Source organism: Mustela nivalis (genome assembly GCF_964662115.1).
Source record: "Mustela nivalis genome assembly, chromosome: 8".
Lineage (NCBI taxonomy): Eukaryota > Metazoa > Chordata > Mammalia > Carnivora > Mustelidae > Mustela > Mustela nivalis.
This window is the reverse complement of record NC_139027.1, coordinates 123503151-123529225: the sequence shown is the minus strand read 5'-3', so window position 1 is coordinate 123529225 and position 26075 is coordinate 123503151. Positions and strand designations below refer to the sequence as shown.

General features: G+C 41.1%; 1 protein-coding gene across 1 annotated transcript in view; it reads right to left on the bottom strand.

Moving 5' to 3' along the window:
- CTNNBL1 (catenin beta like 1) overlaps nt 1-22942 on the bottom strand; it is a 126965-nt gene extending 104023 nt beyond the window's left edge. The window contains exons 1-3 of the mRNA XM_082746316.1: nt 22735-22942; nt 18847-18953; nt 9148-9287 (exon numbers count right to left, since the gene is read on the bottom strand). Coding sequence (XP_082602442.1) covers nt 9148-9287; nt 18847-18953; nt 22735-22872 — 385 coding nt within the window. The 5' untranslated portion in view covers nt 22873-22942. The remainder of the gene's footprint in view (nt 1-9147; nt 9288-18846; nt 18954-22734) is intronic.
- Nucleotides 22943-26075: the final 3133 nt, after the last annotated feature.

Genomic DNA, 26075 nt, shown 5'->3' with positions numbered 1-26075 from the left:
TGGTGTTCACCTAGAGGTCGGCAGAGAGCGGGGCAGGACAAAATCAGTTTCAGATGTAGAGGGAAGGCTTTATACTGGACTGTGCTAGACCTCCCCCTCCCCTCAGCTCCCTCCCCTCAAACACTGAGCTACTATGGACATAAAAGGAAGAACGACAAGATAAACACAAGACAAAAATAGAGGAAGATATATATGAAAGAAAGAAAACAAGAAAGAGAGAAAAAAGGAGTTATGTTTGGAAACTAGAAGGCAGAACGAAACCGCTTTCCCTCCTCACCTTGGAAACACATTCTCTTTTTTCTCTCACTCTTACACACACACACACACACACACACACCATGCTCTGCCAACCTGCATTTCTGAATGTCTACGATGGAGAAAGCACTGTGCTGGTGACAAAAGCAAATCCACTATTCATTCTGGGCCTCCGTTTCCTCATCTACAAAACGAGGATGTTCAATAATCAGAGACATTTAAAAAATTATGCACCACAGGCAACTGCCAATATGTAACAAATGAGGAATACAGATGTCCTGCAAAGGGGGCGATCAAACTGAACTCAGAAATCAGCCATGATCTGCTAGAGAAAAACTGGTCAGAAAACAGGCAACTAAAAAGGATGAGGGCAGAAGGGCGAGAAAGCCAAGCCATGGGAAGAAGAGGAAGGAGACTGGAAGGCACAAAGGCACATGAAGAGGACACAGAGGATCAGGGAAGGGAGGGAAGGACAGAAGAAAGGGGAGAACAGGGAGAAAATTACAATTAGAGCTCTATGAGGAAAACAATATTTCGAAAGAATAACCTAACAGCTGTGTACGGACTTGCACTCAAGCAGAGTGCCAGGGCAGGACTGGGCACATGGGAGGCAGGATGAGCAGGTAGTTGAAGGGGCTGGGCTGGGCGGGAAGCCAGGTCTGGAGGAAAAGATACCACATACAAGAGTCCAGAGTGAGACAAGGTCAGAATCAGGGCAGTTTCCCCAGAACTGGAAAGAAAAAAGTAAAAGGAAAGATAAAGGACACAATAACAGGAATGATAGGGCTTGCTAACAACCAGCTAATGTTCCAGGTATTTTATGAACATCTTTTGCCGAAAGAAATGCTATTGGAGTGTTGGTTTATTTATTTATAACTGACCGGCTGATCATCATGCACAAGTAACTAAGCTATCAGTGTCATCTTCTTTCACTCTTTAAAGTGTTATGTACCCAAAACACTGGAGTGCTATAAAACTGAATATGTAAAAGAGCTGAAAGGTCTTTGGACAAAACTCCTTTATGTGCCGTGTCTAGTCTTCATTAACCAGAAAGTGGTTGACACAAAAGACCACGTAACATACTTGACATACAGTAAACCAAAACACAGTTGTTTGAATTAATTTTAAAAAACAAAAACTGGCTCCCAAATTAACCCCTAGAAACTCCAGAGCCACCCCTGACTAGTAGGAATTAGTAGGACTGCAATGGTCACCATTGTAATAACATGTCTAAAAGTCATCATTACACCAAGTGCTGAGCTACCAAATTCTCACAAGGGCATTATAAGATTTTACAGGTCAGAAAGCTAAAAGCTCAAAGCGGTTAAGTAACTCACCTAAAGGCGCTGCAATAGTAAGGGGGAATGTTTGGTCCATCTGATTCCAAAAATGATAATTTTGCCACTATACTCCAGATTAATGCACAGGGAAATACAAACCAGCTTTAAACAGGGCTAGGTTCCAGGAAGTTCTAGCCAATGACCCCACTGTAATTACAAAGATCTGTCACATATTTCCACCAAAACTTATTAGAAGTTTCAGGAACAAACAAGATGCTGAAAACTCCTCCTCATCCTCCTCATCTAAGAAACTCCCAAATAAATTCTCTTGAAAAATTCTTACATGTACATCATAAAAATCTTACCTATTCACATGCTTATTTAATGTATATATGACATTTCATCTATGTATACATCCATCCATCCATCCATCGACCCACTGTGGAGCCAGATGTCAACAGGACAAGAATACGAATCAGGCACGTAATAAGCACTATCATTACCTCCCTTGAACAATGCCACACAGAACTAAGTATTTATTAACTCATCTGTTCATTAAACAACAGCCTCAAAGAGTGCCTGGGTGGCACAGCTGGCTAAGCATTTGCCTTCGGCTCAGGTCATGATCCCAGGGTCCTGGGATCAAGCCCCACAACAGGCTCCTTGCTCAGCAGGAAGCCTGCTTCTCCCTCGCCTGCCGTTCCCCCTGCTGTGCTTGTTCTCTGTCTTGCTCGCTCACTCGCTCTGTGTGTCAAATAAATAAATAAAATTTAAACACACACACACACACACACACACACAAACAGCCTTAAAACACAGATGGGGTATATTTGAAAGAACAATAGATGAAGAGTCAGAGCAAACATGAGGACAGGAGTCATGTCGTATTCATCTCTGCTTCCTATCTTTAGTGAACTGACCTATCCCCAAATTATCACTAGCCATGTAATCCTGTCCAAGCCCCTTTATCTCCTTATAGCTTAGTCTCCTCGCCTGTAAAATGGTGGCAATAGTTTCTGCCCAGCCCATCTCGCTGAGTAGCTAAAAGGAATAAATAAGGTTACATATGTCGAAAGCCAAGCAAATCAAAGTACTAAGAAAATATGAAAACGTTCTATAATAAAGATTGTTAGTCAGGTCTTCCCACAGAATGGCCAAGGCCCTCCCTGTTGCCTTCACTTTTTCCTGAAGCCTCTAAAATCTAAAATGTAAGCTAACAACAGCATGGTCTCCCTTTCTGGGTCACAATGGGTTAGAAGATCTAATTTTATTTTTTGGCTATGCTACAGACATTCAGATAGATCAAGTCCTTTTCCAGCCTCTAAGGTCTATGGGCCGGGTATCATATATTTCTTTCATTAGTCTTATACCATGCTCACAGATGTGTCACATTAAAAGGAAAATAATTTTTTTAAAAGGAAAATAATTGACAATGGTGGTGGTTTTATGTAGGACAGGATAAATGTCTAACTTTTTACCAAGGAAAATCACTTTTAGAAATGTTCCAGTGGTTATCTCCTTGCCTACCCTCCTGCCTCAGTTGAGAAGTCAAACATGAAAGGAGATATCAGCTATTGGGTCTGGTAAACATCTCAATTCTACTGCTAGCTGATTTTACATAAATTCCTAACTTTCACCAAATAACATTTCAGCAAGGCAGTAATGAGTCCATATTGTAATCAGCAACTCCTGGGTAATATAATATTACCCAGAAGACAGAGGTCATTTGAAGACCGGAAAGAGGAATGAGAACCCAAACTAAAGATAGACAAAGGGACTCTCTATCTTGATGAGAAAATTCAGCATGGTCTGCCGCCCATCCAACATTTCTTCACAAGCAGACTCTGGGCATGGGTGATAGGTTTTTCCACTGTAGTTACAATTTCATTTCACAAGGTAAAAGGCTCTCCCGTCCAAGTATAATAGGAAAACAGAGAGCCTGTCTCTCTGTGAATTACTAAAACACAGTTTTTGATAGCCTATTTTGTCATGTCGAGTAGAAAGGCCACCCCGCACACTCCCTCTGTACCTGTCCACTACTGGGGCAATAAGCTAGTGTAATAGGAGGTGAAGGAGAAAAGACCAGCTGGGCACAAAATGGTCCATAATACAAAGGCTTTTGGAAAAAGAGGTAGTATTTACTTCCACTTTTTGGTTTATACATTTGCTTTTGGGTATGATCCATGTAGAGTTTTGGTACAGAAACTGAATGTTAATCTCATTAATCTCCAATTAGATGTGTCTGTAAGGAACAAAGTTACTTAAAAAAAAATAAGAATAAGATGTAGTAAGCAGATGGTTTTTTTGAAAAAGTCATTTTGGGGGCACCTGGGTGGCTCAGTGGGTTAAGCCTCTGCCTTCTGCTCAGGTCATGATTCCAGGGTTCTGGGATTAAGCCCCTCATCAGGCTCTCTGCTGAGCAGAGAGCCTGCTTCCCACCCCCCGCCCCCCCGCCTGCCTCTCTGCCTACTTGTGATCTCTGTCTGTTAAATAAATTAAAAAATAAAATCTTTTAAAAAATAAAAAATAAAAATAAATAAATAAGTCATCTCAAAAAGAATTCCTTAAGAAAAATAAACCAGTCTAGATTCAGGGACTACAACTGATTTAATGGAACAAATGTTGGTTTAAAAACAAACAAAAAAACCAAACTTTTTTCTTTTACTTCTAGATTAGGACAATGATTAGAAAAGGCTCAGTTAATGTAGATCAATTTCAAAACACAGACACAATGGTCTTTTCCTCCTTTTAAAACAGTTGGCACAGAGCTACCTAGAATAAACCTGGACTCTTAATTTTTTCCCACTCCTAGATCAAACTAAGATGAGGGAGAAAATACACTCATTCAAGATTCATTAAGTACCTACAAATGCTAATGGGCACTATTATGCCACAGGGGAGATGTCCAAAGCACATTATAATCACCCTAACCTTCTAGGGGCATGGCATTCACCTAAAATTCATAAACAAGAACAAAAGCTGCATTAAGAGGTCCTTTTCCTAGACTGACATTTGGCTCTTTTTACCTGATCTGACTTTCTCCAGAGCGAATCTAAAAGGCTCCAGAAAAATGGGTGATTTATCTGTACAGATTATCAGACATGTCAGACTACTGATGAGAAAAAGAAGTACCTTCTCTGCAATATAGTTTTGATTCTGGAAATGTCAAGATGAGAACAGCTCCCAGCAAAGTAATAGCTCAAGATTCACAAGTCTTGTTAGACAGTGTTTGCAGGAAAGCACTGGAGCAATAGCCAACTCCCTCCCAGTCCAATTAGAAGAAAGCCCTTAAGAGGCTCAAACCCTTCCCAGCCCTATTCCTGCTCATTAACACTGGGGCTCTAATACATGGCACCCCTGACTATTGTACACACCCTGTGGGACACTATGGTGTGTTGCAGTCAGTTTGTTTCCCTTCAGCTTTCTCAGACCCAAACTGCTCAAATTCAATTGATCCCTGCGGTCTAAAAAGAAAAGTTTGCCTGCTCTTTATTTTCCAACCCCCACAGTAATTCTTCACAAAATCCAAAAGGACAACTTTGCAGGTCCTCCTGGCTTTCTAGAGTCAAAGAAAACTAGGCAGTAGTATAGAAAAGAACAGAGCTAACAACCATTCCCTGAAATTATCCCAGACCAAAAAAAAAAAAGCTGTCCCATCAACACCAATGATCTCCTATGTAACTAACAAATTTCTCCCTTCCCGCATTATTAGTATGCAACACACTGTAATAATGCCTTAGGTCAACATTACGATGAGACCTCATTTTTCTGAGTCACAAACAGGTAGAGACAAAGCAGTCTTTGTACAAATGGGGATACTCAATAAAACCCAATTTCTTTCTTTTCTTTTCTTTTCTTTTTTTTTTTTAAATAATAGAGCACTTAGCTGGAAAGCAGTAGTCTTGGTGTTTTATTTTTGTTTTTGTTTTGTTTGTTTGTTTTTAATAAAGTCCTGAGCCTGATATCCTGGTTAGTTTGTAGTGACCACATGAGCACGTCAGCTTCTAGCATGTAAGGAATGGCAATTTCCACTGCCAAGGTACAGACCATGAAAATAAACTAGAGACACACTCTAATCTCCACATCTGTCAAAAGCTTACCCATCTCCAATGCCCAATTCCCTTATCACCCCTAAGCCAGAAATGACTCACACCTCAGAACTCCAAAGGCATTTCGTGAGCGTAATACTCCAAGGGCACTTACCACACACAGTAAGTAACTTGTAAGTGAGTGAGTGTTTTTTACTCTACTGGAGTTATCATTTCTTGTTTCCCCAACAGGACCCAACAGGGCTTATCACAAAAGGAGGAAGCCCATAAATGCCATGATCTACCACAAAGACTTTAGAAAGGATTCCACTCACTCAAATTGAGAATGCAGCTTGTATACAAAGATAGGATGTTTTTGGATTTGGTGCTGTGGTGATTTATTTTTTGGTTGGTGGTAAAAGGGGTGATGAGTCACCATCTGGGGTTTTATCTTCCCCTTGTTTTATTCCTCCTTGTTCCTTTGGGCAAAATGAGTAAATATGGCTTAAAATGGGCCACAAAAACTGTTTGTTTAGCAGTACCTTAAGAAAATATCTTTAAACGTACCTTTGATTTTATGTTTCTGTAGAAACACTCCAAAAGGTTCACAAAAAAGGGCTCTAAACACATTTAAATGACTACTTCAAAGGAAAAATGGTTTTAAAAAACAGTATTTCTAAAAGGCAGCAGCTGTTGGATCATACCGTGTGTTTCCTTCTAGCACATTCGGAGCGACTCTTCAATACCGTGTGAGGGGTAAGCCCCTCCCTCTCTGCCCCTCACCCCCAGAGGTGCTCTTCACAGACCAGAATTCCACTCTGTAGCCAGCCGATGGCGGCTCCAGCCTCTCAAGGGGGGAGACAAGGCACAGAAGCGCTGACAGGCCCTCACGAGCAGCAGTGATGCAGAGCGCCGGAATAAACTCTGAAGCTGCTTCTCACGGTTGAAAGGACAAGGCACAAGCTGTTTTTTCGCATCCTCTGCCTCTTAAGGTTACAACGAACCAGACTCTGATCCAATTAAAATCCCTACAGTTGATGTTTTCTCAGAGAAGGACAAAGCAAAGATGACCTGGGCTTGTCGGGAGCACAACCAGCCACATAAGGTGTTGGTTGATAAATGAAGAGTTAAAAAAGATGAAAAATTTAAGTCATGACTGCCATGAAATTATTTATTCATGGTAAGGTGTTTCGGGCAGTTACAGCTGTACAACAGTAAATTGTTAACAAGCATCTCCCAAAGAAAAATCTCCATTATAGATCACAGTTAAGACAAGATGCAGAGTACACTGCTACTGGGAGATCAGCGCCCCGGAATGGGAGAGGATGTGTCAGATGCAAGTCAAGAGGGCCTACCCTATCCTGAAACCACTTTCAAGAAAAACTGTACTTTGAGGAGGATGACATTTACCCTAATTGCTGCATCTAATTAAAATTAGGTAATTAAAAAAATTTCAAATGCACTTTAAATTTGATGTAGGGCATAATTAAAAATCAGATTTTTAAAAAATATCATTAGGGCAGTAAGGTGAAGGTTGGCATACGGGGGGGGGGGGGACAAAACGCAGTTTAGCTCTCAGAAAACAGGAGGGAAATGGCAGTCTGTCAAAGTTATTATAGGGGGACTTGTTTTTTTCCTTTTTAAAGACCAGAACTTAACAACTTGGAACATCTGTGCCCTTGCCTTTCCCAAGTATGCTGATGTCGAGCAGCACTTCTCGTGTCAGTCTCCTCCCCAGCAGGAACCAGGCTGGTGAATCAGCAAAATGTCAGGATCTTCGGGAAGCTGCCACTATTACTTTGAGTTAGCAGGAACAGAAAAAGAACGAGAGATGTGTTTCCAGAAACAAACTTGGTGATTCCTGTGTGAATACACAAGGTAGCAGATGACACTATGCAACTCTTTCAGGGATGTAATAAGTCCTGCAGGGGGAGGGTTTAGGACGCATTTGAAACAAGGCCAGCCTGGAAATTGGGGGCCCAGAGGGCCAGACTCAACCTCAACAGTTAGCTGTCCACTATTTGGACCTCTGATTTGTCACTAAATAAATAAATAAGGCAATGGGCTAAATCATGTGTCAGGTCTGCTTAGATTCTGAAAATCTATCGTTCTGTAGGTGAATTAAAAGGTGAAGTCACAACTAAGAACTCTTTCTACCTTACTAACTCTGTGAGGACTAGTCATTACCTTGAATACGGCTGATTATATAGTAGATATTCAAATATATATTTACTAACTGATGCTGCTTGAACATCCAGTCTAGTCCATGGTTCCTCGGGGTCTAGTACAGTGCCTGGTACATAATAAGCACTCAAAGCACGTCTACTGCATGAGTTCATGAGACCCTATATTAAACTGATCCAGAAACAAGCTGATCCACCAGGGTTCTCGTACAACCCAGAACCCAGCAGTAAACCCTAAGGAACACAGCAACCTGGGGACAGACAGAGTGATTTTTAATGCTACCTAACCTTACAAGTCTCAGAAATGGCTTAAGATCACCCCTCAAGAAGCCTGCATTAAAATTATTCACTGATTTATTTCTATGAGAATTATCAGGCAGGAAAGAACCTAGTCAGACATGCTCTCAGGAGAGAGATTACCAGGAAGATGAAAATAACATGAAGCAGCAGCAGATTCCCCGTGAATATCACTCAGGCAGACTAACTACATTTGTCTCCTACCTTCGGAAATCTGGATTCAAACAGAACCACTGGAAGAGAATTCGCTTTAATGAACACATCCCCGACCACAGGCATATCAAAACCCGTTTGCAGGAAGCTGCTGCACATCTGAGAGCAAAGACAAAGTATAAAATGGTTTTGGAAGTCATGGTTCAGATTCAGCTAAAAGTAACATCTACTAAGTGCCTACTGTGTATCAGAAATCGCTTGGCCCTCACATGGTCTCCTTTAATATTCCATAACAATGAAAGGCAAAAGTTATTGATTCCATTTCTGCAGAGGACAATACTGAGGGCTGGAGGGCCATCAAATTTCACACAAGAAAGTAAGCTGGGATCAGTAAGTAAGCTAGATCATCTGTTTAGGTCTAATGCTCATTCGACAAATATTACGTGTTTCTGTGCACTGAGGCTTTTTTAAGGAATAGGGAATGTAGCGCTGGACAAAAGAAATTAAAATCCCCGTCTTCCTGGACATTCCAGTGTGCTTTCTACCACGGTTCACTGCCTCCTCTTGTCTCAACTCCACTGGGCCATCTGTTAGCAGAATGATGTCTAGATCAACAGATTCAAATCCTATCTGGCCATGCTGCTATAATGGACCTGGAAAATCAAGACCCTGAGAAATTAACGTTATTAAGGTATGAACAGATACATCACAATGAATTCCAGCACTAATAAGAGAAAATAGGACAATTAAGGATTGCCCCAGATTTATTCATAGATAAAAACAGATTTTCAAATGAGTAAAGAGCAGCGTGTGTTTCAAGATGGGAGATAATTAGAATGAAAATAGAACACCAGACGTGACAGCAGACATCAGCAGAGACAGACAGAAGAGAGTAAACAGTATTCCCTCACCCTGTCAGCCTTCCTACTGAGAACAGATCTGCAAGGATATCTGTATTATCGTGTCCAAGTAACCCAAGGAGAGACTGCACAGCGTTCAACTCCACCAGAAGGTGGTAGAGGTCTGGCATGGTGGCCACCACGTGCATCTCCTGAATGATGTCATTTAGGTCCAGCTCAGATTCCATAAACCTAGGAGGGGAAAACAAGACAGCATCAGTGAAAGGAAAGGGGTACCATCAGCACTGAGGAGCAAACAGCAACATAATCCAGACAGGGAAACAATCTGTCAAAGTGTCTGCAACAGACCAACCAGGAAGTACACTCATCCAAACATCATATTGTCACACAATTTCCTTGAGAAATCGATTTCTTCATTACAAAAATCAATCTTGGATTCAGATCTCATTACAGGGTTCCCCTTACTCTTGCAGTCACAAATTGCCTTTTAGAGGCTCCTGAAACATTTTGTAGCATTAAATGATCTGCCCACCAGTCCTGTGGATTAGCTACCATGACCATGGTGTTGCCCTGACATAGTTCTCCCACTAATCCCAAAAGGGTTTCTCTTACCTGCCACTTCGGATCAAGAGCCAGTTATCCCCCTTACCCAAAGGAAGATACTGAGATTCTCCTGCCATCCAAAACTACCCTGCCTTCCACCAACCCTCTCCCTTCAGTGAGCTGATTTGGAGACAGATCCCACAGTAAAGCAGCGCTAGTCTCCCTCACCCTGCAATCACCACCACACCTTACGTGGCATGGCAGATACTCCACTCATAGTTCCACACCCGAACCCTTCAACAAACCTGTGCCCAGGCGCTAAGAACAAAACTGTTGTGCATTTACCTCTCCCAGTCCTCCCCTGGTGTTTGACATATCAGAAATGCCCACTAAGCCTTTGATGAATAAGACAGGAAGGTTTGCTCTGAGGAAGAAGTGAGCCAATCCATGTAAAGCAACTGAACAATACCCGACTGAGAGTAACTGAAGGGAAGCAGTGGTGATGTTGCTGTGGTGGTTGTTGTTGTGGTGGTGGTGGTGGTTGTTGCTGAAATAGGCTCCATGACCGCATGAAGCCCAATGCAGGGCTTGAACTCATGACCCTGAGATCAAGCCCCACGTCAGGCTCTGCATTCAGTGTGGTTTCCCTGAGATTCTTTCCCTCTCCCTCTCTCCCTGCCCCTCCTCCTGCTCACATGCTCACTCGCTCTGTAATACATAAATAAATAAGATCTTAAAAACAAAACAAAACAAAACAAAACAAAAAGACCAAAGCTGAGACCAAGAGTCACACGCTTAACCAACTGAGCCACCCAGGCACCCCAGTGGTGGGTGGTTTAATAGACTCTGAGTCAGACTGCCTGGGTTTGAACCTGACTTTAGCCACTTAATACATTTCTCTAAGCCTCAGTTTCTCATCTGTAAATAATACCATAAAGTTACCTCCCAGAGCTACTGTAAAGAGTCAATAAATGAATATATATATAATATATAAAAATTAAGAAAAAGGCCTGGCCTATAAAAAGCTATGTGTTTGCTCTCATTTCTTCTTCTCCCGCCACTACCATTATTATTTTGTCTATCTTTGTTTCTAGAATGTAAGCTTCTTAAAGACAGAGATTATATCTTTTGTCTCTATATATCCACAGCTGCCTGCTTAATCAAATGGCCTCAATTTAATTTTATATCAGGGTGCTTTAATTTAAAAAAAGAAAAGAAACATAAGCAGGGACTCTTGAAGTTACATATGCCTCATTCAGATGCTGAGGGCCTGGGCAAAGACCACCTCTCCAGAAATCTGGATTCTGCAAGGAAAATAATCTAGACTATTTAGTCTATTCTTTAAAACACACAGACAATATCCTTACCATTGTTTTCCCCCCTTATTATTTTTAATCGTAACATTTACATATTTTTTATAATTATAAAATACTACTTTTTATAGAAAACTGGGAAAAGATAAACTTCAAAAAAATAAACAGGGGCACCTGGGTGGCTCAGTTGGTTGAGCAACTGCCTTTGGCTCGGGTCATGATCCCAAGGTCCTAGGATCAAGCCCCACATTGGGCTCCCTGCTCAGTGAGGAGCTTGCTTCTCCTTCTCCCTCTGCTCTTCTGCCTGCTTATGTTCTCTTGCTGTCTCTCAAAACAAAAACACAAAACAAAACAAAAAAAACCACAGAAATCATCCGTTATCTCAGTGACCAGAAATAACCACTGGTAATATTCTGGTGGATTTAAGTAGTTTTTCTAAACCCCTAACCTCCCCCACCTACCCCCCCAAAAAATAAATAAAATAAAAAAGGAGCCTACACAGTATACAGTTCTATATTCAATTTTTGCTATTGTTGTTAACATAGACTGACACGATTTCTCTTATCATTAAGCATTCTTCTACAATAGGAAAAGCCAGTGTCGGACGCAGCTGTCACTCCTTCTCCCAAGGCAAAATCCCTCTTTGAACCCAGCGCCCTTCCGTGGTTAGCCCAGACATGACTTCAGAATCCTTCTCAACACGGTGTTTCAAGAAGAAACCACTAATCAGTCCCACAGTGGGTGTAGGAGATTAAGCCCATCTGAAATTTCTATTCTAAATAACACATTTTAAAAAGCTACATGGTATTTCCTTATGTGGATCTATCATAATTTATTTCACCAGTCCCCCCTTTGTCAGACATTCAACTGGTTTCCAATCTTTTCCCTTATAACAAATGACACTAAGATGTATGTATTCATCAGTACCGTGTTAGGATAAATTCCCAGGAAGGTGCCCAGGCAGAAAGAATAAATAACTTAAGAGATTTTGCTATAGCCTGCCAGAAAGGTCCCAGCAGTGTCAGGTGTGCCTATTTCCTCCCAACATTCCTCAAAGCCGGTATTATCTATTTAAAATCTCCTCTGGGAGAAGAAATAGAACATTTTTTATTTTGCATTTCTGATAATATGTTAAAATTCTATTAATGTTTACTATTATTTGTGTTTCTTTTTGACCATTTTTATATAAGGGTGCTCAACTTATTCACTGATTTATAAGCACTCTATATATTAAGGAAATTAATCTCTGTCATATATTGTAAAAAAAAAAAAACAATAAACCAGTGAAAAATATTTGCCCTTTAATTTTTACACTGTGCTTTTTAACATAAAAGTTTTTAAAAGTCTGAGTAGTTAAATCTTAGCCTTTATGAACTCTATGCTACATGTGCCTTGAGTAAGATTTTTTCCTACGCTAAGATCAAATATATTTTACGATATACTACTTCTGTGTTTATACATATTTAAATGTTTAGAAGTAATTCTGAGATATATTTTAGCATATGAAATAGGGCAAAGATCTAGCTTTGTTTTCTGCAAATGTTTGGCCAGTTGTCCCAAAACCATAATCTATCCTTTTTCCACGGATCTGAAGAAATACCACCTCTATCATACACTAAATTTTTAATGTATACTCTAATCTTTTTATGGGCTTTTCACTCCATTTCATGGATTTGTTTGCAAATTCCTGAGCCAGGACCAACCACATTTCCACCTTATCATGGCATATTTTACCTCTGTTATTACAAAACACTCCTTTGTTCTTCTTTTCCAATGCTTCCTCATCTATTCTCACCTGCTTATTATTCTAATTTCAAAATTATTTTTCTCAAGATTCTCCTCCACACCAGTTTTTTTAAGGCTGCTTCATCTATGCTTACAAACAGATTATCCTTTCAGATCACTCGGTTCCTTATCACCTAAGGCGTGGAAGCCAAATCAGAATCAAGACTTGGGAGGGATGGTGTCCAATTTAGGTATTGAGACAGTAGATCTGTATAATCCTTGAACCTGAAAGGCTCAGTAAATTCTAAGGCTTATTTGCCTTACGTGAATACTAGGGAGTAACTTGACAAAAGACTTTTACAGTTCACTGGGAAGAACTGGCAAGGGCATTAACAGTCTAAGCAAAGTCATGCTGAGTGCAAGGAAAAGTTTTGGGACCTTGGGGTATAATCAATGAATGAATGTCACCCTGGAGAGAAGCCTCTTGGTGGCATCCTGCAGGGCTCCATCCTTAGGCCTGTTTTTTGTTTTTTAAAGATTTTATTTTTAAGTAATCTCTATACCCAATGTGGAGCTCAAACTCACAACCCCAAGATCAAGAGTCACATGCTCTTCCATCTGAGTCAGCCAAGCGCCTATTAAGCCTGTTTTTGATGAACAACTTGGGTGAAGATATATAAACGGCAAACGTAACAAATGTTGTATGACACAAAGCTTATAGAGATAGTGAACACAGCAGCCGACAGACTCAATTCCAAAAGTTCCTGACAAGCAATAATGATGGGCCAAATCCAACAGGATGAAAATTACCTAGGATTCACACCGAATACCGCACTGAACCATAGTCAGGTACAAATGCACGGGTGAGAAAGATACAGTTTAGTGAGAGCACATGTGCAGAAAGGACTTGACGGTTTTAGTCAATTTTAACTGCAATGCAAATCAGACCTGAGACAGTTCTGCCAGGCAGAGACTAATTCTCCTTCATCTCTGGACGCCCAGCACCGGGCAACACTCCCTGGTCCACCACAGAAATTTGGCAGATACCTGCCAAAGCAAGGAGCAGAGCAAAGTAGCTGCCACAAAAGCTGCTGTGGTTTTAGCCTGCTTAGAAGAAGATAACTTAAGAGTTAGCATGCAGATCAGATGACCCGTAAGGTCTAGGACATCTGTTATAGGAGCCATACTTTATGTAGAAACCTAAGTAAACAATTCAGGGAAGCAACTGAGATTATAAGGAGTCTAGACATCCTCTCATAAAAATGTGTTGAAATTCTTTTTCATTCCAAGTTGAAATCTTAGGAGTTAGAGCTGCCAAAGATGAAACAGGTTTCTTTGTAAAGTTAGATCCTTGTCACTGGGGGTAATTAATAATGAGTGACATAAAAAAAAAAAAAAGATCAAGGAGAAGGAAGAATGGACTGCACCTTTCTGTCCCTTCCAACTTGGAAATTCTTCTTCCAACTATGCAGTTTTAACCCAATGTTTTTAAGTTTAGAAAGTCATAAAATTATCAAAACAAAACCAACAAAATAAGCAAAAATTCAACTATGAGGAGGGAAACATCAAAAATTACCACTGGGTCCAGTGTTATATTAGTAATGAGTTACAGTAGGAAACGCCTGGGCTTGGGAATGAGACTCACCGGGGTCATACCCCAAGCCATATTTATAGGCTGTGTAACCAAGAGTAGTGTGTCAACAAGCATTCATGGGACATATCTTAGGTGCCAGTCACTGTGCTGGGCACTGAGGAAATACCAAATAACAAAACAATCCCAGCTACTGTCCTCACAGAGCTTCTAGCAAGGCACAAATCTAAACAATTTATTCAATGCAATTAATTGTAAGGATGTCCAGTGTCACCCAAGAGAACTGTTACTGGAACATAGATCACAGGGCCCCAGTCTGAACAATGCAGACAGAGAATATTAACTAATCTATTTCTAAACTTCAACTTCCTTAAACTTCCTAGCTAAATTATAGTGAGGATTAAAAGAGATAATAAATGTAATGTGCCTAACAACAGCAGGCACATAGCAGGTGCTCAATAAATCTAGATAACTTCAAGTCTGCTCTGCTCTAAAAAAATGTTCTTCTCTTTTGGCTGACCAAGAATAAGCTTACTCATTTAAAGCACACACTACAATATTTGTAGAGGACTGACCGTCTAGGGATTAGACATACCTTTAGAAACAGCTGATGCATAGCTGGAAGAAAGGATCAAGTTAGAGGTCAATGGGAAAGCAATAGAGCAACATATTAAAACAGTAACCCAGTCTCAGGCAGGGTCATCAATTCCATCTGGTATGACAGAGAATATTCTGCTCATTTGCTCACGTACATTTGCTTCAGACCAGCAGGATGTTCTCCTTCAACCACAAGAGTGAATGTTAGCAAATGACCAGTGAAGCAAAAAAATACCAGAAAAGCAAAAGAAACCAATGAGATCTCCCGCAATCATAAAACCAGCTATCAATGCATAGGAAGTATGAGGTTTCTTGAGCCCAAATGAATCAGCAATTCTCAAAGTGTGGTCCTGGGACCCCATGGTGGGGTAGGAGGTAGCCAGAGATCCTTCAGGAGTCTATAAGGCTAAAACTATTTTTAGGGTAAATCCAAAACATTATTTGCCTTTTTCACTCTCATTCTCTCAGGAGTGTACGGCAGAATTTTCCAGAGGGCTGCACAACACGTGGTGCTATCATTGCCCCGAGGGCAATAAAATGTGTGCTTATATATTCTAAAATTTCCTAAGATAAGCACTTTGGGGTACTCAAAAATTTAGGAGTACAAAGGGGTCCTGAGCCACTAACCTAAAGAATTCCAGCCCTACAAAAATGAAGAGGACGAGTGAAGGGGCACACTCTATTCGGTGTGATGTTCGGGAGAATGATCGCACGGTGCAAAGCAGACGCTGTGTAAGGAGAATTGTCAATTGAATCTGAAATGCAGCCAGATGAAGAGAGGCATTTTTGGGTATGCAATCAAAATGACAATTGCATATATGGGAAAATAAATCTGAACGTTTCTGATCTCAACCGGAAAGCTTCATTCAAATATGCTCTAGCAATTTTCATCTTAATTGCACCTCGCTGGTCTAGAGAATTATAAAAGACACTGCACCAGTAAGAATTCAAGAACTCAAGGTTAAAACACAATGTAGTTTCCTAACTGCTTTTGGATATGAAAAAAAATGTTCTTTATGCATAATTTCAATTTTCAAATGTTGTGACTTAAAAACTAAAATAGTGTATAAATTTGTCTGGATGGAAAACACTACTGTTGCTGTTTTTTTGTTTTTTGTTTTTTAAACAAAATATTTTCTTAGAAACACTTTATAAATGGTAACACTGGAGCATCTGTGGTACCTAAGATATAGATGGTGAATATAACCCACAGAAACTCAGTGCTCTGACATAAGTACACCTACAAGCCAACAAAGGCAATATTAGCATTCCAAGAAGTACTGTTTCTTAAATTTCTAGTGTTACCAACCTACAGCACAGCTTCCTCATACTGTATCTTCAGGTTCCAAGCAATGGGAATGTAGTAAGGATGACCTCAACTGTGTAAGATCACTCATATTTACTGAGCACCTACAGTATGGCAGGTACTGTGCTAGGTACTACAAACAGAAACAAACAAGACACAGTCTACCTCCTGAAAGGCACATGGAGTCTAATGCAGGAAAACCACTGAGTAAAGAAATAATAATAGACCAAATGACAAAGATGTTAAAAACTGATCCAATTCACCGTGGGCAAGAATTTAGGGAAAGAGACCTCCTGGTGGGAGAATAAAAGGCCAGGGTGTGAAATCTGGCAGGAGCTTTCAAAGTTTAAAATACATTCTCTTCAACTGGGAATTTAACACTTAGGTATCTATCCCACAGAAATAATGTGCACTAAGACACATGTAAATGGAGGTTCACTGCAGCATTGTTCACAAAAGTCAGTATTTAAAATAACCAAATATCCATCCAAAGAAAAAACTGTAAATAAATTGCGGTATCTTCACACCACGAAACACTCCATACCAGTCACAAAACATAAGGTAAACATGCATGGAAAGATCTCCTGTCATGTAGGTAAAACCATCAAGGCTCAGAATATGTACAGTATGATTTAGGTAGGGGAATGGCTTCCATATGTAAATGTATGTACAGAAAACAATCTAAAAGAAAACTCACAGAGACAATCTTTGGAGAGCGAAATGGAGAAGGGGTCTGCATAGTGAAGGAGAACTTTCATTTTTTACTTAACCTATGCACGGCTGGTGTTTTTTTTTTTTTTTTAAAGATTTATTTATTTGACAGAGAGAAATCACAAGTAGAGAGAGAGGCAGCCAGAGAGAGAGAGAGAGGGAAGCAAGCTCCCTGCTGAGCAGAGAGCTCGATGCGGGACCCGATCCCAGGACCCTGAGATCATGACCTGAGCCGAAGGCAGCGGCTTAACCACTGAGCCACACAGGCGCCCCCGGCTGGTGTTTTTTATAATGACAGCCTGCTCGTGTGCTACTTGTGTAATCAAATGCACATATACAGACACACAGACACAGTGCAGTCTTACAAGTGCTACTACATGGTAGAGGTCAGCACTAAACTGACAGGTCTCTCATGTTGAGAGGGCTGAGCTCTGATCAAGCTACTCCTCCTGTTGAAGACGGTTGTGGCCTGGGTCTGGTAACAAGGCTCTCCTCTCCCTACACCTCCTCACCTATAGCACAGAGAGGACATACTGAATCACATGAGCCTCACTAGGTTGCCAGGAGGACTCTGTGCCTTTGTTCATGCCAATCACACTGCCTGGCAGACCTTTCTAGGTTCTTTTCTGCCTATTAAAATAAAAATAATTCTTCAAGGCCCAGCTCAAATACCACCTCTTCTGTGAAGCCCTCAACTTGCCCCCAACTTGGTATTCATGGTTTCTTTCCCTATGCTCCCACAGCCCTCTGCTTGTATCTCTTTTAAAGTATATTTCCTTCTACCCTGCATTTATAGTCAGTCTCCCTAGTACCCTATAAACTGGAGTACAAAGACTGTACGATTCAACTCTTAATTGCCTAGAGGCCTTGGGTCTATTAAGATTCATTAAAAGTGTACATCCTAAGAGGCAGAAAGACAGGGAAGGAAGAAAAATTTAGAACATTATAATCTGTATAAATATGAAAATTCCTTTAGTTAGAATTCATTTTTTTCCCTACCTAAATCAGACTGTATATATTCCACACCTTGATTTTTTTGGTCACATACAGGTGCTCTTTCCATGTCAGTACTCATCAGGATGGACTAGAAGACACCAGATTCCTCATGACGGCACCACACAGCACATGGAGGCACAGGTGTGGTAAAATCACATGAACTGTCATTTCGTGAGCACCTACTGTGTGCCAGGCACTGAGCTAAACACCTGCCATCACTCTCACTCAGTCTTCACAATAACCCTGTGAAGGAGGTATTCTTTATGCAGATGAGACACCTGAAGCTAAGAAAGGAGAAGCGACTTATTCAAGGTCATGTAGGAATCACACCCATATCTGTCTAACTGCAAAGCCTTGGACATTTTTCTCACCAGTAAAGCTATCACTGATGACAGGCATGGTCCATTTTCTTTGCGCCTTGAGAAGAATAATACAGAAAAGAGCTAACTTAGTAGTCCAGATCTTTAGAAGACTCTAGTCCTAGGTTGGCATCTGGGAACTTGGCTTTTGAAAGATTCCCTAAGTGGTAAGGGGGTTTTGCTTACCTGGAGCATTTAACTTCTGCTTTCCTTCTGGGAGAGTGGAATTTTGATAGTCATTGTTGACAGAGAAGGCCTACATAACTTGTCCTCAATAAATATCCTGGACTCTTTAGTCTCACTCAAATGGGCTTCCCTGGACAGAAACACCACACATGTTGATGTATTTCACTGCTGGAGAAAGGAACATGTCTGCGTGTATCCCAGGAAGAAAAAAGACAAGGAGCCTATGCATGAACTCCAGAGTCTGACTGATCTGTCTTTCCCTCCTGCTGATCCTGCTGTGTGCCCTCGAATACCACTGGCTCAGAGCCTTGAGTGTTTGCAGTGATTTCCCAGATAGGTGGGTTGTCCTGGAACTCCTGACACAAATCACAAATCCAAAGCAGGCAAACCAAACAAAAAACAAAACAAAAACAACAAGCACAACACATAGGAGGAAAGAAGGTTCAGCAAAACAGAGCCTTACTTCTCTGGATTATCTGGAAACTTGATCCGTAACTCTTGGTTTTTATAAGATCTTTTCTCAAATGTAAGGATCATTTTCTTCACGGAGCTCTCATCTAAAGGTTCCTCCTGGTACAAAGGGAACAAACAGCAACAATTTCAGTCCAAAGGGATTTCTGATTCACTGATCACTACTTGTTTTCCCCAGCTCTTAAATGGTATTCTGCCACTCACATTTCTGGCTTAAATATACAGTACATACTTATCTCCCCCATTGGAAAGAAGGTTAAGGGTCTAGATCACATGCTACTTTGTATCACTGTCTCACAACTAGTTCAGGAAGCTCAGTTTAAGGTTTGAAAGACGGCTCATTCAACAAATATTTCTTGAGCATACTGTATGCCATGGAATAAGCAACAATATTAGATAGTATTATTTAATACTTACCCATCCTTCTTGTTGTACAGGTAAGATAACTCTCAGGTTTAAAAGAACGTGTTCAAGGTCAAACCCTGAGTCAGTGACAGCAGACCTCAATCTTTCCTCCGCCCCGGCCAGGGGTCAGCAAACTCCAGTCCACAGGCCAAATCCAACTCACAGCCTATTTCTGGACAGCCCATACCATAAGAATGCTTGTTAAATAGCAACAGTCACAGCTTTGCATTTCTTACACATTACTGTTTTGGGTCCTTACTAGCTGCTGAGAAGGAAATCAGAGAGGCCCAATACAGCATCAAGAATTTAGGAAACTCACTCAGGGGAGACATAAAAAACTAGTAGACCATACAGTGTTCTTATTTCAAACACTGGAATAATAACTACAAAGGTAAATAAAATGAATTTTTGTAAACAGAATCATTTCCCCCCAAAAAATCTACATTAAGACTTCAGGAATGTTTTCTCCTCCGTTTCTTTTCAAGGTTACAGTCACTTGCTGCGATGCACTCTGCCTCTCTTACACCCAACTCCTGGCTTCACAGTTTTTGTGGCCACTGACCACAGCTTACAACTAAAAGCAATACGAAGACTGCTATTAAGAGAACCAGAAACAGATCCTTTTGGAAAGCACTGAATCATCTCATAATTGTATAAGTACTCAAAAGTGTTAGATATTATTTTATTAAATTTCAATGTTCATATGTTGGGGGTTTTTTGTTTTGTTTTGTTTTGTTTTATGTTCAGCTAGCCAATATATATCGGGTTTTATGTAGGAGTTATTTATAAATTTGTTTTGGGCATGACAGATTTCTTAGATTTTATCAATGACTCCTGGCCCCTGAGGGCCTCTTTTGGACTCCCACCCCTTGCCCAGTTATCTGTAGCGTAAAGAGAAATTTCAGAAACTGAACTCAGTGTCCCGGCTCAGTCAGGACTCAGAGTCAAGCTTCACTACTCACTAGCCACATGGCAATATTACTTTGCTGAATATAATCCTCAAACCCTCACCAAGTCCAATTGCCTCTACCTCACAAGTCCTTGAATTCAACCACTTGGCATTCAGAATAAAATTCTAAATCCTTCACATGACCCATGTAAAGAAGGTCTGGCAGGATCTAGCCCAGACAATCTCTCCAACCCCCAACCAGACAATCTCTCCAAAACACCCCTTTTGGTGGCCCACGTCTACTTGTTCACTGCTGACTCTCCAGTGCCCACCACAGTGCCTGGCGCATAGCAAGCTCCCAGGGAAGATGTGCTGAAGGAAGGCAAGCAGGCAGGGAGAGATGGAGGGGGAAAATATTACCTGTCTCTTTCAAGGTCATGGAGATGACCTATAGAGATGGGCATAAACTGTTGTACAAACGAAAGGACGCTTCCTTAACGTAAACCCTTATTGTTCTACTAGCAACAGGGACGATGTATCCAATGTGCCACATGGATTTCACTACATAATCTAAATTTTTAGGAAGGGTTAAGTCACTTTCAAACAACTTCAATCGCCACTTCTTTTCTTTCCCCTAGCTAACATCTTGCCCACTCTGTAGAAAAAAATGGTTTAATAGTACAGCTCTCACAGGATCCCCCAAATCTTAGCCTCTCCAGGGTTTGGCCTTCCCTCCTTTAATTTCCCTCCAACGCTGGGGGAAAACTGAATTATCCATCTTAGTCATCGACCACAGCAGTATCGCCAATAGCTCAATGTCAGAAACCAGAAGGAGATTTCAGAAAGATGAATGCTGGTGATGTAGCACAAAAAGGACAATAATATTTTACAAGCCCACGTGACTTTACAGGGGCAAACATCACTTGTTTTTCATTAAATGGGACTTTGGTGGCAGTGAGAAAATAACTCCTGGACTTGCAGTCTTCCATGTGTCATTTTTACAAAGCGATCTCTTTTTCCCTTGTCCCTTAACAGAAGGCCTGGTCCCACACTACATTTCTGTCTCCCAGGCTAGAAACCACTTACCCATGACAGCTACTATCCTAATCCTCCAGTACCAGCCTTGCCCTACATGGGAATTATACCTGCCAATTAACTGCTGCTGCAGGGCTAACAGATTGAGCCGAAGCTAGTGAGGAGGGCGGGAGGGAGAAAGGGAAGAAGGGGGAGTGGAGAGCAAAGGAAGAAGGGAGGATGAGCTACACACACTGTCACTGTTTGTCTAAGCCAGCAGGGTTACTGCCCTCAAGAGAGGAAATTCAGGACTGTCTCCCACCACAGATTTCCAAAGTGTCACCATCTTTTAGGGGCAGACCCCAAATTAGCACTGGTACAAATCCTAATGAGGAGAGAGTTATTGTCACAACACAGTAAAGACCTTTTTGGAATATGAATCCATTTTTTTTTTCTTTCTCAGATTCACACTCCAGCTTCATTTTTTAAATCCAAACTTAGCATCATATCTTTCAGGGAACCAGAAAACAGCTGGCTCTTAAGAATCTATTTCCATAATTCATATTGAACAAAATGCCAGAGTGAAATAACATACAAGTTAACACTTAAGGATATAAAAAGACACTTAGGTAAGGTCATTTTATTTTTAATCACTGGCATTTTACCTCTACTCTTTTAGCTTCATTTATTCATTCAATAAATATTTATTAAGGCCCTCCAAGAGCTAGGCACTGCACTGAGTGCTAGAGATACAGCTGTGAACAAACAGAGCCAGTCCCTCCTTGCCTAAAAGGTGAAGGAGAGGATAGCAAATGAGGAAAATAAGCCAGGATTTCAGATCACAGTAAGCACCATGAAGAAAATATACTGACCAAAGTGTAGGAGAATGACTTACATGTCTATCTCAGAGAGAGGAAGAAAGTTTCTTTGAGGAGGAAACATCTGAACTGAGACCCAAATGAGAAGAAAGAATCCCACCATGCAAAGCCTTAGGGGAAGAGCATTTCACAAAGGGCACAGAAGAAAAAAGGTCCAGAGGTAGGAATGAGTACGCATTAAGGCATCCTGAGGATGAGCAAATAGCACCTCTTTTCCAAAACTGTATTTTTTCAGTTACACCTAAATACCTAATCTCTTACCTCCACCTTGAACTTCTCCACCTCTGTTGCTTTGCTAATGCCATCTCAACTGAAAAGGCTTCTTTCACCAATCTGATAAAATTCTGCTCCTCTTTCAAAGACTAATGGCTACATTAAAAAATGGAAGTGCCGTCCATGTGTCCAGTCTGAGAGGCCTCCCTGGCCCTCCCCAGTCAACAGCAACAAGCCCACAGTTCAGTGCTCAGGCCTCGATTAGGAGACATAATCCAGAATACTTTAAAAATGATCTTCACAATTTGAAAATGCTTTCCAACTCCATTATCACACTTCCCCTTCATGTCAACACTGTACAGTTAAGTATTCTTAACCCTATTCTACAGATGAAGCTGCAAAGCTCAGAGAAATTAAGGATTTGACCTAAAATGACAGTCTAGAGCCACTGAGTCTGGGCCAGCCTAGCCTGCCACCTTACCTCCTCCTCTTCCTCCTCGCCCTCTCTGTCAATAATCTGCAGCAGTCTCTTTTTGTCATCATCTGCTTCTTCTGCCACCGTCATTTCCTCTTCCCGATAGCGGCCACGGTCTCGGGGACCAGCTTGCCTCCGACGCATTTTCAGCTCTTCCTCTTCATCATCCCGGGGACGTTTTGTGCCCCTGTTGGGCTGAGAAAGAAAAAAAAGAAACATGGGATTCCAGAGCTGGAAAAGACCTAGAAGGGCACAAATAGCAGACATTCTAGAAGCTTTCAAGGATTCACCAATGAAAAGCTCCACAGTATGATTTCTCCCACAAAATGAAGCTCCAAGTGGTCATTTCTTCAGACCTGTAGTGATTCTATAAATATATGACTCAAGTCTCCAGTCTCCCACACGGGAGCTGGCTTTTTTTTTTTTTTTTAACAGAATTTTTTTAATATGCAAAGTTTTATCACTTTACAAAAGTTGCTGTGTATACAGAAATCACATGGAACACAGACACTCTTGAGATGGGTTAGGCTCAATTTACTAGTTATGATACAATCCCCAACACCAAACCCTTTGCAAGGTTTTAATTCACGTCTAAGAAAGAGTACAGTCACTCACAAGTACTCCGTACAGAGAAGATTACATATGTAACATCCAAGGGTCTATTGCACTCCGAAGTCCTACTTTACGGAAGAGCCGGGTAGAGTAAGGGCCAGAGGTAGTATTACCCAAAGTCACAAAGCCAGCAGCAGCACTGAAAACACAATCAGTGCTTCCTGACTTCTGGTCCAGGGCTCTGGCTGCCACACTGTTAGGTCCTCGTTTTGCCTTTGACACTGCAGTCCATGAAGGAGTTCTTAACAGCGGCCTTCCATTAAATTGGAATAAAATGAAACACTACTGGAATGGGCTTCAGAGCTGAGGAGAGACAGCACTGCACCAGGAATCAAAGAGCCCAATGTCTCCAAGCAGCTCAGGTTACTACTGGTGCAGCTCTGGGCACGTCATTAATCTCCCTATACCTTCGCTTCCTCATCTTCAAATGGCAAATGGAAATTCTAGCCTTTTTCTCTGTGAGCTTCAAAGGACGCTTCTATGTGTGTGTATTTTTACCATTCTTTCCCCAGCTTCACTGAGATATAATTGACATATACCAATGCATACAATGTGATATTGATTCATATATATATTGCAAAATGATTACATTTGTTAGTTAGCTAACACCTCCATGACCTAGTAAAATTACCCTTTTTTTTTTTTGGTAGTGAGAACTTTTAAGATCTACTCTCTTAGCAACTTTCAAGTATACTATACAATATTGCTAACTATAGTCACTCTGCTATACATTGGGTTCCTAGAACTTATTCATAACTGGTAGTTTGTACTACAAGGTGCAAACTTCAGTGAAAGAATGCTTGGTAAACAAGGGGCATATGGGTGGCTCAGTCCGTTGAGCGTCTGCCTTCAGCTCAGGTCATGATCCCGGAGTCCTGGGATGGAGCCCTGCATTGGGTTCCCTGATCAGTGAGGAGTCTTTCTCCCTCTCCCTCTACTACCCTTACCCTCCCCCCGGGCTCATGCATGCTCTCTCTCTCTCAAATAAAGTCTTTAAAAAAAAAAAAAAAAAGAACGCAAACGACAACAGTACTAAACAAATAGAAAAGATTATTACTATAAGGTAATCCACATGATTCTGTCTTCCTCAATATAAGACATCTGTGTTAGGCTCAATGAACTTTTCTTTATATGTTATGATAACTACACATAGTGTGTGATAACTGCACACTAATAGTGTGCTAGGTGCAACATGATTTATTAGGATCAACAGAAAAGAATGCCACATTTCCTGCCAACCTGCTAAGTTGTTTGGTGGTGATAAGAGACAAATTTCTACTATACACATTACACATCTCACCTTGTGGCTTATAACCCACACTGCTACTGAACTCCACTATCCCAGTGGTGCAAAGTCATTTCCCTCTATAGTCACATACCCTGCTGGTTCCACATACCAGGTGTGCCAGTAAGTCTAAGCATATGACATTGCTTAGAAAACTCACGTTAGACAATTCAGTTTGTAGGTTACCACCTGCTATTTTTCACTCTGTTCCTAGTCTCCATGAGATAGATTATAATTTCATATAACACTCTATTCCATAAATACAAAAATTATAAGAATCTATTGTCATCATCACTGGTCGGCACTCAGAAAAAGAGGAGAAAAAAAGAAAGAAATCAAAAAGAAATCAACATGCCAGTCACCATGGACTATAAGCAAAAGGAGGTGGTGGTTTTCATGTGAGAAAGGAAGGAAAGGTAGCTTGATCCTAAAGGAGGGCAGACTTCAAACCAGAAATCTGCAGCTCCCCAGCAGGTAAGGAACTTCAGCCCCCTGGGAGCACTAATTCTTTCAGGCTCATAAAACGAGGCCTGCTGCGATTCTGATTAGCGTGAGGCTGCTGCAGCAGTCAAATCAAAGCACGAGGTCCATAGTTCTCCACGGAAAGGAGATTTCTGGATTGTTTATCTCTGAGGGCAGAGAGAAAAGGCAGTGGACCACAATTAAAAGGAGAAAGCCAAATACCGCCACAGTTAAGAAATGCAAACCTAAAGAATACTGGCAGTCTCTCTTTGGAATACATCTTCCAATCTACTTTTTTAAAACAAACATTTCAAAGGTAGGGGAGGAGTTTCACTTTTACCTCTAATAATTGTCCTTGAAATAGCACTTTCCTCCTGCAGAACTTAAAGCACCTCTCTTAATCTTCACCGCATCTCTGGGCAAGAGAAGTAGGTTAACAGTTCTATTTTCTAAGAGGGGAGACAGGATGCCTGAGATCCTTTAATAAACTCCTGCAAAGACAACCTGGTCCCTTCTCAAAGTTGAACCTGATCTCCGGGAAGTTTGCTAATCTATCATGATGCCAGGGCCCTAACTGAGACAGGTCTGAGGGACTTTCAGTCAAGATTATATGACTTGGTCAAGTTAAAATGATATTTGTTAAACCATTCATTCAACAAATGATGTATTGAAGAACGGCAGGACTTGAAGGTCTTCAAGTAATAAGGCAGCCCAGTGGCAGTCCCAGGCTTCCATCTGGGTCACGTCTAAATGGGGAAACGAGGACAGCCAGGGCCAGGATGGATTCTTGAGACAAGAATAGCTCTGTTAATCTTTAGGAATAGTCTAAGCATAACACCCCTAAGAGGGCAAATTTCAGGTTCGCTAACTCTTTCTACAACTCCCCGCTCTGTCACACGGGACATCCAGCTCGAGCTCCTCTCAGGACAACTCTCCAGCGGAGCAAAGCAGAACCCCTCAGGGTGCTCTGCCATGATTCCTTCACCAA